The sequence below is a fragment of the Bacillus rossius genome, chromosome 1 (genome assembly GCF_032445375.1).
Source record: "Bacillus rossius redtenbacheri isolate Brsri chromosome 1, Brsri_v3, whole genome shotgun sequence".
Taxonomy (NCBI): domain Eukaryota; kingdom Metazoa; phylum Arthropoda; class Insecta; order Phasmatodea; family Bacillidae; genus Bacillus; species Bacillus rossius.
The window spans coordinates 338,845,543-338,865,968 of NC_086330.1; the positions used below are offsets into that span (position 1 = coordinate 338,845,543).

General features: G+C 34.3%; 1 protein-coding gene across 1 annotated transcript in view; it reads right to left on the reverse strand.

The window, feature by feature from the left end:
• The window catches only part of LOC134528114 (pituitary homeobox homolog Ptx1), a 204,037-nt gene extending 184,946 nt beyond the window's left edge, over positions 1–19,091 (reverse strand). Inside the window, exon 1 of the mRNA XM_063361392.1 lies at positions 17,245–19,091. Within this exon, the coding sequence (XP_063217462.1) occupies positions 17,245–17,533 (289 nt within the window). The 5' untranslated portion in view covers positions 17,534–19,091. The remainder of the gene's footprint in view (positions 1–17,244) is intronic.
• Positions 19,092–20,426: the final 1,335 nt, after the last annotated feature.

Consider the following 20,426-nt stretch of genomic DNA (forward strand, 5'->3'; position numbering starts at 1 on the left):
GAAAATTGAACTCAATACCGCCCTTGCATTTGTGGTTTTCACAAATATATTCAACACATATTCTCTAATCCTACACCTATATAGTTACGCTCATCACTGACTGATCGCGTTAACGCTGTAGGCTATATAATTTTTATTGCTCTTTGCTAACCTGTACCTCCTAGCATTGCAACCGAGTCCGTGGCGCAATTCTGTTTTCATGCGCTTACAGTGTAACATTTTCATTGCTCTTTGCTCACCTGTTTCTCCTAGCATTTCTGCTGTGTCCGTGGCGCAAAGATAATATTTTGACTACCTACATCTTGGTGTTGGGTAAGCCATTTTCCTGCACATCATCGATGAGTTAAGTATTATAAATATATGAGTCTGTGTGTTAGTTGATTTGTATAGGTAATTCTGTGTGTGAATGATTATATGTTTGACCATTATCTTCCCTTATACATGACCATCATCTTTCCATATGTATGCCCATTATGTTCCCTTATGTCGTTCTGTTTTTGAATGATTAATGTCATACAGTAGATGAATGGTCTTCGCTTTTTTGTTGGTATCATCTTTATATGCAATGAAATATGAAATGCATATTTTATTGCTCAATATATCTTCACACGACCAACTGTACGAGGCTTTGTCACGATCAAGAGTTGCAATTCAAGTGAATGTGTATATTGAACCAAACAACAGAAGGAAGATTATTGAACCACCAGAGACAATTAATGCGCTTGCATTATATTAAAATATATTTAATTTGTAATAAATATTTCGTGTATATTAAATTAAAATGGGTTTAAATGATTAATGTGATTGGATGTTTGAAAGGTCTTTCATTTTTGGTTGGTATGTGATATTAATATGCAATGAAATATGAAATATCCTATATATAAAGTTACACTTATCACTGACTCACTGACTCTGTAACGCCAAAAAGATATGTTTTACCTTGGAGACAGGCATATCATGAAGCACAAATATTAGGCTAAACCATAGAGATGTGTATAAAATAGAAAATGAAAGTGTAACGATAGAGTAACATTTGAAATACAGCTACGTACATAAATGGAACAAACCTTAGTTATTAAATTAGAGTGTTTGTTGTATTCATAAGTTTTCAATGGGGTGCCTTAGCCAGCTTACAAATAACTATGCTTATAATTACTAAAAAGTATTATATCTCATAAAGATTAGCCCTAAACAAAAAACGTTGATAAATTTTTCATATTTTGAAAATTTAAGTTTGCGTCACTGGGAATTTTTTGATGATATTTTGAATTTTTTACTTATGACTTTCTGAAAATCTTGGTTTTTATTTTTAAAATATGCTTATATCTTTAAAGATTAGGTATATGGTTATTTTAAAAACGTTGGTATTTTTGTATTTTATGTATATACATATATGTTTAAATGGCCAAATTTTATTTTGGTTTATTAGCTTTTTTGTAGTTACGTCCTTTTGATTTTTATATTATATTCTTCTTTTGTGGTGGCTTAATTTATTGCTGCTAAAATTATTGGTAAATAGCACAGATGCACTTTATACACACACACACACACACACACATGTATATATAGGTGTGTGTGTGTGTGTGTGTGTGTAATTTTTTTGTCATTTTTTTTATATTTTGATATTTGTATAAGAAATAATTTTTATTTGCGCGATATTAAAAGAATATGTTTTTTTAATAAAATATCCGTGTATATTACATTAAGGTGTTTGTTGTATTTATAGTTTCTCAATGGGCGCCTTAGATGCCTTACAAACCTCTCCTCCCATCAGTTGTAATATAATAGATGTAAAACGTCACGCAATTTTTCGTAATTATAATAATTCACGTGACTTTTTACACCCTCTTAGTGAATATACCTATGTTTAAAATATTTGTTACATGACAACAAATACAACGGATTCATCATGATCAAAGTTTGTAAATAGCCCTTAAATAATATTAATGACACAAAAACAAAGAATTATGAACATGTAGTGTTAGTCCGAGCCTTGAGTGGTTTACTTAAACCCTGTCATTCGATTATAATTTATTTTTAAGTGGCTTCAGCTTGCTGTAATTACATATTTATATTTTAATGCTACACCGTATGAAATTAATGTACTTTTAACCACACTCTAAAACATTTTTTCTACTTTTACAAAGACAGTCATTGGTTAACCTGTTGTCAACGATATCACTTGTAAAATGTCTTTGCACTATATTCAACTTTTACAAAGCTCTGCCTTGTAGTTTTACAAGCGATATCGTTGGCAACCGGGTTTCCAAGGATTTTCCTTGTAAAAAGTACAAATATTTGTATAGTGAAGAGGGGAAAACCTTGGGAACTGAGGTGCCTACGATGTCATTTGTAAAACTGCCTAGGCAGAGCTTTGTACAATTGTCAATGGTACACAGCCCTGCCTCGAAATTTTACAATTGATATCGTTGGAAACTGAGTTTCCAGGGACTATACTTGCAAAATTAAAAAAAAAGAAGATGAAATTCACAGTGAACGGCTCGAAGAAACCACAGAACCTATAGCCAGAGACAGGGAAAATTTGTGGATGCATTTCGCGATCGGCTAAAATTCTAATAAACATTTAGCAATCTGAGTACAAGACTATCGTAACTCAAAAATTGAGTTTTTGAGATATTTTTACCATAAGCAGGAAAATATCATTATCTAGGCACTGCAAGACTATCGCAATATTATATTTACTTTTACAGGACTTTTGGCAAATAATGTAGTGTTGCACTCTGGAAAATATTATATAAGAATATGTGCAAGACTATGGCATCTGAGTTGTGATAGTGCTGCACTTATTTTGGAGTTACGATAGTCTTGTACTCAGGGTGCGAATTTAAGCTTCTTTTGCCCTATGTGGACTTACTGTTCATCTAAACGACCTTGGGCAAATGAGAAGTCCTCAACCAAAGAAGTATAAAACAACAGGCGCAACCAGTTGATACGACCCATAAAGTCAGCAGTCAATACACAGATAAACGTTTTCTGTACTTTTATAAAATATTCCTTTGGAAACAAATTCCCAAGAAATAGTTCGTATCACCACAAGGAAGATAATTATCACAAATTTTTACAACACATAGCTATGGTTATTTTTGTACATGTGAAAAACCTTTTCGAATTAATACGGAGTAGGTACTTCTTACGTAAATTGGCGCAAGATTTTATAGTGGTGTTTCATTTCAGCATATTTTTGTTTTAAATGATGGATAAGATAATTGAATATTCAACAATTTGACTTAATTTCGTTGTATCATGCTTATTATGTGCGCAGTTAATAATACTGGAAAAATATTCAGGCAACGGTTTACAGTCAACTTTAACTATTGGAAGAACTGGGACAACACAAAGCATGCATGACTGCCCGGCTAAGAATCCGAACCCAGTGTTACTGCGAACACTATTTTAAAGTGATACAGTTGTTCTCATGTAAATTTAGACATTTACAAATATCTGTAACTTTACATTAATATATCTGTTCAATTTACAAAAAGAATTACAGTGTAAACTGACTTTATTTGCCATAGTATACAGAGGACTGCGCATGGTTATAAAAACAGCGAATTTTTCCAATTCCTTAACTATAGCTTTGTTCCCTTTTGGTAGTCAAAAATCGTGAGCTAGTGGTGACTATTATGTCTTTGGCGGCCTCTCATGTCAAATAACACGTGATTTATTTCAAGTGGATGCCTATTTTTACCATATCTACAACAGCAGCGTAGGCTGAATAAGTTTGTAAATATCATTACATTATTTTTAATTTTATCAATTAATTAAAAGAAATGATCACCCAATACTTGTCACTTACTTTTGAAAGGAATCGCAATGGAAAATAACGATGTAAAAAAATGTGGCTGTGAAATACCAAAGTGAAAATTTTTATTCGCAAAGCTTTATTAAAATAGCTGCCGACGAAGGGGAAAAAAATTCTATGCGAATTTATTCCCTAATTTTTTGACTGATTCCAATCATTTGACTTTGAATAGCCTTCCAAATACTTAAGTGGTTAATATATTGAAAAATAATATTAATAATTAGAGTAAAACATTTTTCAAACCATAGATGGCTTAAGGAGCGATGGGTGGACTCTATCACTGTTTGGTAATGGGCCCGCCTAGTCAGAACGTATTTTTGTTAGTGAAGTGGAAGGATAAGTGCATCGTTAGCTGGTGCTTCTAGCGCAGTATCGCCTCTAGGCGCAAGGCTGTCTTCTCGTCGCACACAGGACAGCTATGGGATTTCAGCGGTAACCATAACATTATATGACGGGGAAATGAAGATTAATGTGTACCGAGAGTTCCCTGGGTGCTAACAAGAATCTTTATCAGTTGTTTCATGCCTAAAAATTATCACGAAAGCAAGTGTTTCAGCCATTTTTAATATTTTAAAAATACAGTTTAAAAACGAAATACGGAAACAGAACTACCCATCCGCCCTCAGTGCGTTTCTTAAATGTTTTTCGTAAACAGACACCACTAGGATATCTTGAGCAGTTTTTGAACAACGTATTTTTTTTTTCTGAAGCTCTGCACACCGTATGTGTGTCCGGGTGGACAGGTGCCTTAAGGAGGAGAGAGCTAGGAACCAAAATACGTCATATTTTTTGTTTTGTTTTGTGGACTTCGGAACACAGCGGTGTTAATCGATAATTTTGCAGATTTTAGGTTGCCGTAACTTCAAAAAGATAATTTGAACCCAGAGTTTCAGAGTTTAATAATTATGTATCTCACTCAAAGCGGCAATTTTTTATGTGTAACATCATAGCTCTCGGTATTCGGCATCTGGTAGGAGTACGATGCTGCCATTTGTGGCGGATGGCGCGAACTAAAGTTCACAAAGCCTAAAGAAAACTTTATAGTATTACTACTGTTTTATGATTTTTATGAGATTGGCGGTATTTAATTAAAATTTGTATGTCGAATATTTGGAAGGGTGCCCTTGCACTTTATTTTTAATTAAATATTTTCTCAATACATATTTAGTAAATATTAAATAATAGCGGTAAATATTCCAAGTATTTATAATTATGATCACTTGAGTTACTATTACCTACAGCTCAAAAAAAGTTTAGTTGAAAGGCTATATGGTAAGAAAATTAGTGACCCAAAACAGTTTTTGCAGGATAGTTCCTAATTAATAGTAATGACTAAAAAGATGGAACAACTAACTTGGCTGGAGAGACCAAACCTTAAGCACCGTTGGAAATTACGGTAATTTTACATCTTTTTAATTAATAACGCTCTTCAAATAAACGAAGAGTCCATCATATACTTAGTTCCAGATAAACTGTTAGAAATTATAGTAAATTTACTGACCTATCAACGAAGAATTCACCTAAAATAAACTAAGAGTTATACGTAATTTCTTATAACTAGATATTATTAGAAATTACACCTTTTTTGACTTCCGAGTTTTGTTTTGAGGGTTAAAACACCCGTGGAAGAAAATTGAGTATTTTTTGCAGGAGTATTAAAATTTTTTTGAAAGTTTTGATGGTACGTCAAGATTATATTTGTAGATTAATGTTTAAAGTAAATGAACTTAGTAGTATCTACCTGTAAATTTACTAAGAGAACGGTAAATTTAAGAAGATTGCTGGATAATTTGTCAACGTTCTTGGTAAATTTAAGGTGAAAATTTTATTACGGCGTAACTGGTTTCTTCATAGAAACAATGCTGAATTCCGATTTCCGACTTTCGAGTTCTTGGTTTCTGTTGTGAAAAGAGTAAACAAATTATTATATAAATATTATCAAACAAATAATTAGAATAAAGAGTGTTTTCGCTGCAGACCTTATAAGTCTTTCGAAGGGTTTTGTTGATTCTTCAAAGAGATACTTGCAAATTCATGTTTAATGTAAGTTATCTTGGTTCCTGTAAATTGACTCGAAGATATCCATTAACTCACGAATATCCACGGATAATTTTTAACCATGCAGTCTTGTCCGTGAATTAAATGTGTATGGTGAGCTTGTCAGAATTTAACATCTTTTCTGGTAAACCGTTCAGTAAGAATTTCTCCTGTAAAATTAAGCAGAACATTTACACCAGCAAGGGCGTTTGATAAACATTAGTTTCATCGTGTTCAGCATAACTTATACGTACACATAACCCATATTTTAAAAAAATTGAATATTTCACTGGCTAGTCTTTACCTAACAGTGTGGTAGTTTAAACCATCTGTTACAAAAGACAACATTACAAAATTATTAATTAGCTGCTGATTGGTACATTATGCAATGTCACGATTTTTTTATAGAGATAGCGAGTGAGACTCGTGTTTCTTGGGGTTGTATGAATAACATAGGGATGTAATAAAAGTTTTGGTGTCTTATTGTACAGAACTGACGTGAAAAAAATACTAATATCTTAATACTTAACAGTGTTCTTTCCGATGTATTTCCAAAATTTAAGTGTACGAAATGCGGTTATCTGCAATGGTTGTGTGAAATATTTTGGACTTAGAATTTATATTTTAAGATCTAGGTAGTATTCTTCAGAGTACCAAGAAAATACAGCAACTTACAAGATTAATTACGTGGTAAGAACATGACTTTCGTCTATGGTATTGGTACCTATAAACAGTATAAAATTTATTCCTTGAAAATTATTAACAGTTGACAAGTAAGTGTACACTCATTATTTATGGTTTGCGAAATTACGAGTGTACATATTACTAAAGAAAGGGAAAGGTTTGATGATTAATGTTAGAAATTGAACCAGATCATCACATAATAAGTACAAAAATTATTTTAACCTTGATTTGTTGTGTCGCTAAGTCTAAACTGTTAATTTTTTTTATTATAGACTACTTATATGTTATTTATAAGTCTGTATCACCATGTCCACTGAGAGGAAAATTTAAAAAAAAAGTGGAAATAAAATTAAAGAATACATATAATTATTTTCAAGAAACAAAAAAAAAACTAAAGAGCTATTATGTATAAAAGTTGTGCAGAGAAATGTAACTCAAATCAGTTATGGCTTTATAGGTAAAAAAACTGGTTGGTCTAAACTTGTATAATTAAGTGGATGTTAAAAGTCTCTTTCTATGAGATATGTTTTTTCTGCCATGTGTTGGGCTCCATTCTGACATTATAGGTTTTGTAAAAAAAAATCACGTTGAAGTCATTGTATTATAACTAAATCACCGCCTTCCCCTCCCCCCCAAAAAAATTATTGCTTCAAAGTTTATTTGAATATTCATTATACAAAGACGAAATTCTTTGTTACGGTTTTTTTGAACCATCATCATTGGAATGTTCGCATTTTTGTAATACGTCAGACGTAGATTATGCAAGCATTGTGATTCTAGAATTCTTAACTTTTACAAGAAATTATTTATTCAGTTTTTCTTAATAACGGCTCTTTAGTGACATGTTAAAACACATTAGGTAATTCATTTAGCTGGAAAAAAAATTGTAGTATAAGTAGCCTACGTTTTATTTTCTTGCTTTCTCTTCATACTTCATCTCACCCTTGCTCCTTAAATTTTACTGTTTCATTTTTTTTAGCACACTCTTATCTGCTAGTAGAGGTGCATACAGTGGTCTGTAGGGGGCGTGATAACTTCTTATTTTTCTTAAAGATTAATTATTTTCATAAGATTTTTTTTTACTCTTTTTAATTTTGCCATTCCTTTCCTGATGAACTGCGTGTTGACGGTAAAAATTTCAATTGCCAAATAATTTTTATTGGGTTTTGTCTTATTTACACGTGATTAGTAATTTATTAGTTTTATCATCATACGTTCCCATATATATGTATATATAGGTATATATACATGTATTTCTAATTATTTTTCATCTCCGTTCCAACTAAACGAATTTTCCCCTTTTAATTTTTGTTTCTTTATTTAGAGACAAAAATAGTCTACATGCGTTTGTGCAGACTACTTTCTATAGCTATAGATATATTCTGCTTAGATTGACCAAGCGCATTTTCTCCTTCCTCTATAATAAGTTATTCTTTTATGAATACCTATTAAGAAATGAAAAAATGTAAAAAAAAAATGCTTGCTGCAGAAAAACGCAGAATTATACTAAAACGTTTTCCTTTACAAAATCGGTACCTGACTTTTTTTTAATAAACGTAGTTATTTAATACCAAAAAACCATGAACTTTAATAACTTGAGAAATCACAGAGCAGCATGCACACAAAACCACATTAAGCAACAAAAAGGCTTTCGATTTAGTTTCCAACTACGCATGAGTGTCCTTTCCTAGTGATTGAAATAAGTACCTAGAAATGGGAAAATTAACTTAAGTATATGCTCAGAGTTATCATTATAACATTTTAGTAGTGATTTTTTATTATATTTATAATTAAAATTGTATCCCCATAATTTTATAAAAGTAAATGTAATTTTGGTTTCATAAAACAAATTGAAGTAATATATTACATCATTTACATGAAAAATTTTATATTTTATACCGAACAAAATTCACAATTGTTGTTATTTTAAAAGCTGACATCTATTTTTAATTTATTATTTTGAAAAAAACATCTCATATCATAATTAATAAAATATAAGTTACTGAAGGGATTTGAAATGCCAACAGTTAGTTAACAATAATTTTTACATGTAAAATCATTTCAACTCAAAATGTCCATTGAAATAAAATTTCTGGGTAAAACAGTTTTTAAAATCTATAATTCTTTAATATGACTTATTGTGTTTTTTTTTGGCATGTGCACACAGTTAAATATAGGGGCCTAATGATCTTATGACCTTAATATTAGCTATGTTCCAAGAAAGAAGTAAAGAAACCATAGATATTAAAAAAAAAGGACAATATAAGCTAACTCATAGTCGGAATTATTTAATGAGGTACGCATTTCAAAATTGAGACCAATAATTGATTGACTTGCACTGCTTACACCACGTTAATTAAATTCAAAATATGGACATAGAACTGATTGGCACGATGTCAGAACTCTCCTTTTCCGTTAAATCTTTTAGTAAACTGCTTATTTTATTGTAACATTTCACTATGAATTTCTAAAAAAAAAGAACTTATAGTAATTTTTTTCTATTTCAATGACAAATGTTTAGTTAAGATGAAGTTTATGTGCAAAACTAATATTTTGAAACGGGTTTTGCTGATTAAACACAGTTCAATTGCAGGTCAAATTAATTAAAACTCTTATTTGAAAAGATTCGAATATAATGGCGGAAAACCATCATTGACAAGTCTAATTTACACGATACATAAATCTGGTTTCATTAATTTTGTAACGAAAAATATTTAGACCTTTCGGTGAAATTAATGAGATTCAATCTAAGCATTTTACAGAACATTCACGAAAGTCTCAGTATTAAAACTAATTAATTGAAGCCTTTAGCTCAGTTCCCTTGGCTATAAGTTTTTCAGAATAATTTAGCATCAGCGGCGCAATACTTTTTTAATGGGCTGAAGATTTAAACTCGAATAGCATTAGGATAGACATCAGTTAATCGATCAGAAGCGACCAAAATTCCGTTCAAAATTTACGTTCAAAAACGCGTGAATAGTTTCCAGATGAAATTGTGATTTGATGGTTTACGTTTGATTTTATTTATTTACACTTTAATCTTCAACGACATTTTCTCATCCCAGCTAACCATTTATTCCTAAACAGTTTTGTTTTTAATATTAAATATTTTGCCGTAATTAGGAGCAAGGACCCCTCTGGCGATACCCAGATTTCAACATTTACTTTTAATTTGATATGCGTTTATTTGTAAAAGTTTCATTTAAAAATAATAACTTAAATATTCAAATGGTACATAACCCATATCTATAGGTAAAGAAAAATATTAAATGAAAATATTCAAATATATTCTTATCAACTAAATTATGTTATAAATTGTGGGTGAGCGTATTGATTTTTATATTGCAAAAAAATGTTTCTTTTAAAAGCTAAATCTCTTTCTATATTTTTTAAAATGGTCTACTACTTGCAAATAAGTTTACATAGAATATTTAGCATCTGTAATGTTTAATTTCCTTCAACAGTTTATAGGTCTGTCATAATCTTGCCAATGTTAATTCTAAACATGCTAGAATAATGCCACATATTATATAGGTAGATACCTTTAAAAAGACATAACACAATGTGTATTAACGTTAAAAAAATCAGAGTATCTCTAGTTATCAATTTGAAATTTGAAGAACCAAAGTTAAGAATGTTTTAAGGTTAATAATATTATACGTACCTTCATATTTGTATAAAAATTATAAATAAATAATGAATGAATGTGTACTTACGTACACACGCCAAAAAAATACGCCTTATGTACGCAACGCCTAAAAATATATTTTTAAATATACCTACTTATGTCTCAATGAATCTTGATTGGAGTATAATAGGCATATGCATGCATATGTTTGTCGGTTTACTAACAACATAACTTATGAAGGCACGATTACCTATGTCTAAGGGTACAAAATTATTGCGTCAAAACAAAGATTTAAAAAATTTAAAGTGATAATTTAAATCATTATTCTACATATTTGAAGTTCTTCTTAGTAAAGAAAGCATGTTCATTTCATTAATAAACTTAACCGAGTGTGCATATGTAAATTTTTACCGAGAAACATAAAGCTTTTAGTGCTAAAATATTTAATTATTTAGCACCTAGTTAAACTCAACTAACCAAATAGTTTAAGTATTTTTCAGAGACACTTAAATAAAAAAAGTAAAATAAATATTTTGGATAACCAGAAAGATGTAATTATAGCGCAGCCAATAAGTACTGGCGGGTTAAAATTCGCGGATTCATTGCGCGATCGGCTAAAATTCAAACACATCCTACCTATCTTTAAGCTGCCTTTGCTATTGGCTCATATGCCAAATAAGAATCAAATCATAGGCAAACCAGGTGAGGTGAATCTCAAGTCAAAGAGGACTGTGCAGTCTATCCTGAAGATAATTGAAACAGCGAATTTTTCCAATCCCTACAAATAAGAATTCTGCATAGAACATGCATTTAAAATTTTTTGTAGGATTCGAACTGAATATCTTTAAAGAAAACTGCTTTGAACACATCAAACGTTTTTTAGTATTTTTCATATCATATTTATAAATGGTTTAAAAAACTCTGTTCAAAATTTTATTTCGTATTATTAGAGGAAGTTTTAGATGTTAAATAAAAACACTTATAAATATACGATTTTAGTACAGCTATAATATATTACATTGAAAAAATATCCTCTACGTGTAACCAGTGTACAGTGCGCAAATAACTGTGATGAAAATTCAGTATTTAAGTTAATATTGACTTGAAAACGTTGTATTCGTGTCAGAAATCCACTGCATGGGTTGCTGCTATTACCCGCAAAATACACAGAAAAACTTTTTGATTTTCTTGTCCAAGTGTAATTACAGAGTGACAAAGCCCAACTAACAAAACTAGTGTATTTTTCAAGACTTTATTTAAAATATTTTTCTGTAGTTCGTTCATACTGTCTATTTATACATATCATATGAATGTAGCTATCACAAAATTTCAGGTTAGACTGTGTCTAACAATAAATAAATTACTACTAAGTTATATCTTAGGCACAGAGAGCAACTTCCACGATCGCTCTACATGGCTAACCATTTATGTGTTTACATATTACTTTCTGGAACTACATAAAACAAAGTAAATAATTGTTAGTAAAGTATAACACAAACACATAGAGCAACTTTTACTATTTCTTTCTATGATTAACCATTTATGTGTTTAAATTTTTACTTTCTATTACTTTGAAACAAAGCATATAAATAATTGTTAGTAAAGGCTAACACAAATCTTTGATTGCAAATAAGTCATTGTGCTTAATGTACTTAAGTATAATTATATTATAATATAGTACCAATATTTCAAATCTTTCACTACGTTTATCATAAATCCTTTTTTTAATCTTAAGTCATATGTTAACGTTACGCTCTGATAACTCTTTGTAATTCCATTAATTATTATGAAATTAAAATAATGTTTCGTTTATTTGGGTTGAATTGTTGATTGTTTGTTAACTGAGAGTGCATATAAAATCGCATCCTATAGGAATATATTTATAAAAAAGAAAATATTTTGTATTATATTCAGTATTAAGTAACGGTCATATTTAGGTTATATTTATATTTTAATTATTATGTAATTTTATAGGGACTATGTCTGGCAGGCCTACACAACAAAGGTAACTTGAAGTCTTATATCTCAGTTAATAATTAACATACAATGAATTAGGATCTAATCTAAACATAATTTTTTATTTAGTGGGCGTTATCAAATACAATTCTGCCTTATAGGATAACTCATTGCAATAAAACAACAGTCGTATATTAAAAAAATAATAATAATTGAAATAAAAATTCAAAATTAAACTTATCGACGAGATCATTTCTATTTTGCATTGAAGTAGTCTAAGTGAAATTTAAAGCCGTTACAATGAAAAATTTGGCGCAAACTGTAAATGTTTTGTTGTATCGTAGCCTATAAAAAGTGCTTCCGTACGTATAAAAAATTGTCAATAGTGTAAGAAGAGAAGCTATAAAACATAAAACGCTTTTAAGTAGTGGTTTTACAGCTAAACCTCTTGTCTACTGAAATAGTAGACCTATTAGGTACCTACCTAAAAACTTCATAAACATTTACGGATTTCAAGCGAAAATCGTAGTAATTTTATAAATTAGTTGGTTTAGATAGATTTTATCTCTAGAACTGGGATTTGTTGTGCAGCTTTAAAGATAAAGTATCATATTACATGTTATGATATCACTGGTTGCAGAGCTTGAGAAAACATTAGGTCTAATGGTTTGAAAATAATTGGTAAAATAATATAATCGTTTTTATTATTCAAATAATAAAAATCTCTAAAAAATTTAAAAAAAGGAAATATTTTATCAAATAACATTTTTCTATATTATTCAAGGTTATTTTTTTAATTATATATTTACACACATAAAACTTCAGATTATTTTTAGAGCTTTGTTTTTTTCATCGTTTCAATTGAATCTAATAATATATATTAGCTTAAGTATAAATTAATCAATTATAATAACTATGATAATGTTTCGATAGCTGCTAAATAAATTAAACTGATGCTTATTAAAGTAGCCTACATATCTACGTAAGTACCTGTTTTTTTTTTTTTTTTTTAGTAAACGAAGTGAATATTTGCTACACATTTTTAAATCAATCAAACATGATCATACTTGAAACATTTCATTCCAAAAATTATAAAGTTATTCTTAAATTTTGTAAATATTAATATTTTTAATACTGAAAATATATAGACTTAATAATGTAGCTAATATTTGTAACAAGCAGTTGAAGCCTCTAATTAAAAAAATAAAAATTGATATTGATAGAGTGATTTGGTGTGAACATAAATACAAGTTATGCTATTATCTGAATCAACATAATGAATCCGAGTAAAAAAAATTAAAAATGCTTTTTAATAGATGATTTTTTTACACATTCATCACTTAGAAAATAGTTTTATGATAGCTTCAAAATAATTTAATTAAAATTAATTGGTTTTAATTTGGCTAAGTAATACTTTAAATTTCCAGTTTTTATATTTTCATTTAGACTTAATATATCCATATGCTATTTTTACTTTTTCTTAAGTTTTAACTATATTTAATTATAACAATCATGCTATTAAGTACATACGTCAAGCATGACCAGAATATATCCCTAATTGTTGACGCAACGACTATAAGAATGTTCCCGTATACGAAATAGGGTAAGTAAAAAAAGTAAATAGGCAGAGGAAAAGGCGATTTCCTCTTTAAAATAAATAATAACCCCTAATTTTGTTTATTCCTACATTTTACTGTAAAGACTCGTAATCACCTGCCAATTGTGATATTTTGATTTATTGCTGCTTTAAGTTATTTATGAAGGAGTATATTATTTTAAAAAGTTATGCATTACCCAGCTGTTAAAAAAACAGAAACAATTTTTTGGAGGGTGACCACTAGACAATAATACAAAATTTATAAGAGTAATTGCCTTACCTTTTATAATTAGCAAATAGCGTTCAGCATAATTTTGGTTACAAAATCTGCAACGAAATGAATTGTCCTTAAACGCAAAAAAAAAAAAAAAACCTACATGGATAAAAAACCATCAAAAATTGAGAATAAATACATATGACAATTAAATAACAGACCTAACAAGTGACATTTCATTAATTTAAAAAATAAACGATTTTTTATATTCGTAAGTATTTATCAAGAATTAGTAGTTTTCTATTTTGTTTGTTGCTACAGTAAACTTTGTTTGATCTGTAAACTGACAATAACTATATTTTGGGCTAGGTTATAAATAAACCAATAATTTATCATTATTCCTATATTTGGCTGGGGGAAAAAAAGAAAACTAAACCATGCTAGATTTGTAGGTATCATTCACATTCACCTATAATCTTAATTGATAGAAAATACACCTAAAGATCTATTTTTAGGAAAAAGTATTAATTAAAAAAAATGAAATTTGTTATATTTTCGTTAATATATAATTTAGGATTGTTATCTTACACTTAAATCCAGTAAAAACGTTCACAAATAACAATAATGCAAAAATAATTATTGCAGTCCTAGACTCACAGTTTGGTAAACTAAAACGAAAATTAATAATATTTGGAACATTGTGTTGGACGTACGTGTAATAAGTTAAGTAAATAAGTATTTACTGAAAATTCAATCTTTAATTTTTTCATGTTAAAATTAATAAATAACTTGACCATATGCACTGTAAATAATTCTAAAATTTTGGCTATAACACTTATCGTTAAATCTTATAGTTAAGTTGGTTTTCACTGTAGCTACTAATTTTTTTTAGGCTACGCCTACAGCCAACCTAAGGTCTAATTATCGTTGCTGTAACTTTTGGTTACATTTCAATAGAAAATAATGTAAAACTTTCTGAGGTGGGATGTATGATAAAGTGTCGCATTCGCGTTTAATTTTGTTAATGAATTTGAAATGTTTTGGAGTTCTATAACTGCAAGGACTATTTGAACGTTATTTTTTACATATCCCTCACTTTCACGTGACCATTATTATGCATAACACATAATAAACTGATGCGGTGTGATTCAGCTGATACACAAGCGTTATTTTGGATGGCTTTTATTTCATAGGTAACGTATATTCAATAGGCCTACGACACGGCAAATTAATCTTTGTATGTACGCTAGATTCATGAGGGGTTTTGCAAAATATTTACCAAACATTTTAGGAGTCATCTTCTCTAGTGGTTTGCGTGTTATTAATTTTATTTCAGGATCATGAGATTAAATAAAATAATTCTAATTCTTGTTACAAGAGAAATAAAGTATTGCTCGGGATAGTGAATATTTTTTTTCACAGTAAAAAGCTCATGGATTAACTCTGAGACGTAAAATAACAATAATTTAATTACTATCTATATTTATAAGACTTAAGATCATCATTTAACACATTTTTTCATGTAACAGCACAGTGAAAGAAAAAAAAGGCAATGGTGTCACATATTTTATGGTGACATCAAAATAGGTCATTTAGTAGCACCGACACTAAGCTGTCACTAGATCTAATCCGCACTTAGAGTTCTATTAGTGATTTCTCAACTAATTAATCTATTTATTGGGGTAGGCCTGCTGTTTAAAGTAAAAGGAAATAATTTATGTTTTTATTTTCAGTAAATTCGAGAGGATGCGGAGACTTGAGAGACTTTAGTTTTAGCAAACAATTTTTAATTTTCAAAATTGTAACATTTTGTGAACCTAGCTTATCGAAATTTTCCTGTGCATTTAAAAATTTTTTTTTTTTTGCCACGTTCTGTGGTAGCCAAAGAACGGTTTGTGTTTCTAGTACTATCCCCTAACCAAAAAAAAAAGACCTCGTATAAGAGAGATGTCACTGATTCGTGACTGTGGCGACCGTGGTCCATCCCCAATGTTAAAAATAATTCAACACAAATTGACGGATAATGCAGGTTACAAATTATCCAGGGACATTCGTAAGTTTATCTGAGTTCACTTACCACAAGAATTATAATTGTAACACTGTAAATTAGATTTTTGTAAATGTAACAAATATATTCATGTAAAATTATAAGTATCTGTACATTTACATGAAAATAACTCTATCACTACAAAATAGTGTTCGCAGTAATATCTACTGGAATCGGATTCTTACCCGGACATTAAATATTTGTGTTGTCCCAGTACCTCCAATAGTTAAAGTTATTTATAAACTGTTCCCTGAATAGCTTTCCGGTATTAAATGCGCACATTTATAATCATAACCAAACAAAACAAAGTCAATACCTATATTTAATATTCGATTATATAGTCCAAAAGGTTTCATTTAAATACCAAATTATCAGAAACGTATTACATATACGTAGAGACACCTGTATTTCGCGAATACATTTCGTGTCAAAGGTATTTCACAAAATACTGTAGCTTTTCTCCTGTGGTTATTGGCTGAGGTCGGTGGAGAGGTGTCGTCCCGCTCTTGACGGGGCCAATGAGAATGTGGTCACCGTACTGCTGCACCCTCACAATTTGCCATGACTAGGGGCATACAGATTTCGCGAAAATATTTCGAGACTAGCTGAAAGTTAAAACACTGTAGCATCGTCTGTGTTACGTTATTGGGTGATTTTCTTCAGTTGCATGTCGAGTGTTACAACACCAATCACAATAATTCAGTGCGGAAGCAAACGCGTCCTGAATGGCCTGGTCAAATAAGGCAACGAATGCTCTCGTAGACGGACGCCAATCACAAGGAAGAAACCACAGTTGCGGGTGTACCTTGTTGCAGTCTAATAGGCGTTTTGTTCGTATTATTATAATTACGAAATATCCTCAGTAAATATGAGAAAAGAGCATCAAAGCTCTCATAGATTTTTAGACTAAGGCAGTGTTGAAACAGGATTCACAGAAATGCATATATATACTATTTTTTATTGTTTTCTAAATCCTTACTAATATTATAAATGCGAAAGTAACTCTGTCTGTCTGTCTGTTTGTTACCTTTTCCTGGCTGAACGGCTGAACGGATCGTAAAAAAAATACCTGCCCCTAGCCATGACTCTTAGAAAAAAGCTACAACAGTGTTTTGTGAAATACCTTGACATGAAATGAAAAATCGCGAAATACAGGTAGGTAGGTAGGTGTCCCTACACATATACGCTAGAATAAGCGTAGCTACGACATGTTTCTTGCAGCATTGTTCGTCGGGGACCGGTCGGCGGCTTCACTCACCGCGCTTGAGCTTGTCGAGCGAGTCGTGGTGCAGCACCGCCGGCGGGCACGGCACGTGGTGGTGCACGCCCATGCCGTCGTGCACGGCGCCCAGGTGGTGGTGGTGGTGGTGGTGGTGGTGGTTGTTGAGCCCCATCAGCCCCACGGCCGACGAGGAGGCGGCGGAGGGCACGTCGTGGTGCTGCGGCGCGTGGTCTCCGGAGGACGAGGAGGCGCCGCCGCCGCCGCCAGACACCAGGTCCTGCAGGCACAGCCCCGGGTCCGACAGATGCTCCATGCGCTCCATCATCGCCGCGGGCGTATCAGGCGTCTTCCTGGGGAGCGTCTCTGTCCTGCTTCACCCGGCCACGCTCGCCCTCATCACGCCCGGTCCCTCCGGCAATTACAACAACAACAACAACGACGACGACAACACTCCTTCGACCTTCGACCCGATTCCGATCGCACTACCGCGCCGGGAACCAAAAAGCCCCACCTCTTTGGACGACAGCGCGCACACGCGAAGGAAAAAAAATATCCAAGTACGATGATGATGTTGTTGATGAATTGAAGAAGGAAAAAAAAAAAGGAGTTCGGCGACGGTCGACCCCCGGAGTCAATGACGTCGGCGACGGAAAGAGAGCGAGAGGAAGGTAACGAGAGAGAGAGAGAGAGAGAGAGAGAGGTGGAAAGTATCTTCGGGACCCCCGCGTGTTCGGGGAGCTTAAAAAGGGATTTGAGGTGGTTAGCCGTGGCTTGCGGGCGCACTGTAAGCCTCGCTCGCCGGCGCCACGCAGTTATGGTAGGAGAGTCCGGCGCAGCCCGGCGCGCGGAGAGGGGAGTGCCCCTCCGCCCGATAGGGGGGGGGGGGCGGCGCCCAATAAGCTGGATCGCGAGTGGGGGACACAACCTCCTCCCCCCTCTCCAACCAACTCCGCAAACTAGCTTTTTCACTGAAGAATTCCCGCCTGCGAGGGAGCACGTGGTGTCCCCTCAACCTCCTCCTACTTCTGGAAGGTATTTAGGGTTAACACTTTCACTTCCCGCTGTTGGTAAATCTTGAAACTTGCCTGGCGCGGTCAGCAGGGGTGTAATCCCAGAGTTAGTGCCCCTGCCCCCCCTGGTGGTTGCCTGGTGGAGGGGAGGGGGGAGGGTTGCCGACGGAAGCCTTTAAACTAAGAGACACCTCTCCCCCTCTCCCCAGGTTATTAGAGGGAAGAGCGGACCTCGGAAAATCCTGTGGAGATTGAGCCCCACGAGAGGCAGGATAATGCCGCGAGATTTTCGGGGATGATGTTGATTTGTCCCGGGGCTTCTTTTACTCTCTCTCTCCTTTTTTTTTTTGTTCGCCCCTTCTACCCCCCTTCCCCCTTTTTCGGGGGCACGCTTCCGTTCTGTCTTCTCCTTCCGCGGCGACGCCCGCGCCTGTCGCCGCTCGTCCGCCCAGGCGCCCGCACGCGCTCCTGGCCGCCCGCCGAGACCCGGAGCACCTCTTCTCAGACCGGTGAGTCCCTCCGGCTCTTCCGCGCGTCCTCCCGCTGTATCGGCGCTGTCCTCGCCCTTTGTCCTCCTCGGGTCTTCACACGCTCCGCTTGGGTTTCTTTCTTTTCTTTCGCTCCTAAGAACAGAAAATTCGCGACCCGGCTGTGCGGAAGGGAAACAAAAATCCTTTGGACACAGCTGGCTAAGAGTGAAAACCAAAATCAAACCACTCTTTCCATCTTTCTCCAACCGGAGAGGTCAACAAACCTAATCTCGACGACTTCCGAACTCAATTCCAGCTAGGACGCCCCCTCACGCGGCCTATGCATCATCATCCCTTACTACCGCCCAAAAACTATACGGTCCCCGAGCGTTTTTGGGGCGGGAGCAGGTCCAGACGCTTGCCCGGAGCGGGACTTCGACCCTCCCCCCCTCCGCAAACACTTCTTGGCTAGCAACTTCGCGACGCATTCCCCTTTCCCCCCACCACTACTACTGGTGCGGTTGCCCCTCCGTCGCTTCGAGCGACAGGCAGCGCGCGCGGAGTCCGCAGTTCTTTCATTGCGACCGCAGCGCTCCCGGCGGCGAGGCGGCGAGGCGAGGCGGCTCGGGTGCGCGCGCACCTCCCGGCGTTCAGCGCGCGTCAACCGCCCATGTCCCCGCAGCGCGCGGGAGGGGAGACAAACAAAAGAGGAACGAAACGCGCGGGCGTTTAATTTTTTTGTTTTGTTTTTAAACGATTCTGCGTTGTTTTTTTTATTTTTCCGCTCGAGAAGTGTAGTCATGGTGGCGTAAAAATACGTGGTAATTACTTGAGTTAATATCCTCGAGAAACACTTGTGGTTAGAAACCCGTAAATTTCACGGATTCGTTTAGTGTCAGGCTAAAATTCAAAGCCTTATGTTCGCTGTAAGTCGGCACTGTCTGATTCGCTTACTTCCTTCGTTGAGAGGCGTGTCCGAATTACTTTGTCCAATCACGCACACAGCTCATGAGTATGAAAAAAAATAAATTCCATTTCTAGCTTGCGACCAAAATGAATCCGCTAGAGACTACTTTTTGGTGCTTGCAGGTGAAGGTTCGTCTGGCGGTTAAGCTGTTGTTGTCTTCGGCATCCTCGGACTTCGCCCTTTCCCCTACTCTAAAATGCTGCGCGGTTCAGACGGGGAGACTATCTCTGTCTCCGTTGCGACCTCCGACACTCTCAGTCGGCAGGGCCCAGCAGGGGGCGTGGCCTCCGCGCCGGCTACTTGGTGGAGGGGGAAGACTGGGGTGGAGTGTGGGTGGGAGGGGACCCTATGCAGTGCTTCGCAGCTCGACCACGGCCGGGATTCTTTTCTTTCCTGCCTGCGGCCGGGAGGCGTCGTGCGCACGCATTTATCCCGCGGTCTGGCGTTTCTTTTTTGTTTTTAAATATATTCCATTCTGATGCGTAACATCTCAGCGTAGGGCATTTGGTAGGAGTGGTTTCGTGAGTGGAACGGAATGTGCATGGAATGGAAAAAGTGCAACCGCGGTGCTGCCAACTTTGGCGCATGGCGCGAAAGAAATTTCTCAAAAAAAAAAAATTTTTTATCAACCATTCATTAAATTTTAAAAATTTTAACAAGACGGGCAGTGTTTTAATAAAATTCCTTTATCGGAGCAGTTTCCTTATATATTTAAAAAATACGCTCTGCAAATAGAACGATTTGATAGTCCAGGTAGCTGCTCCGGCAACG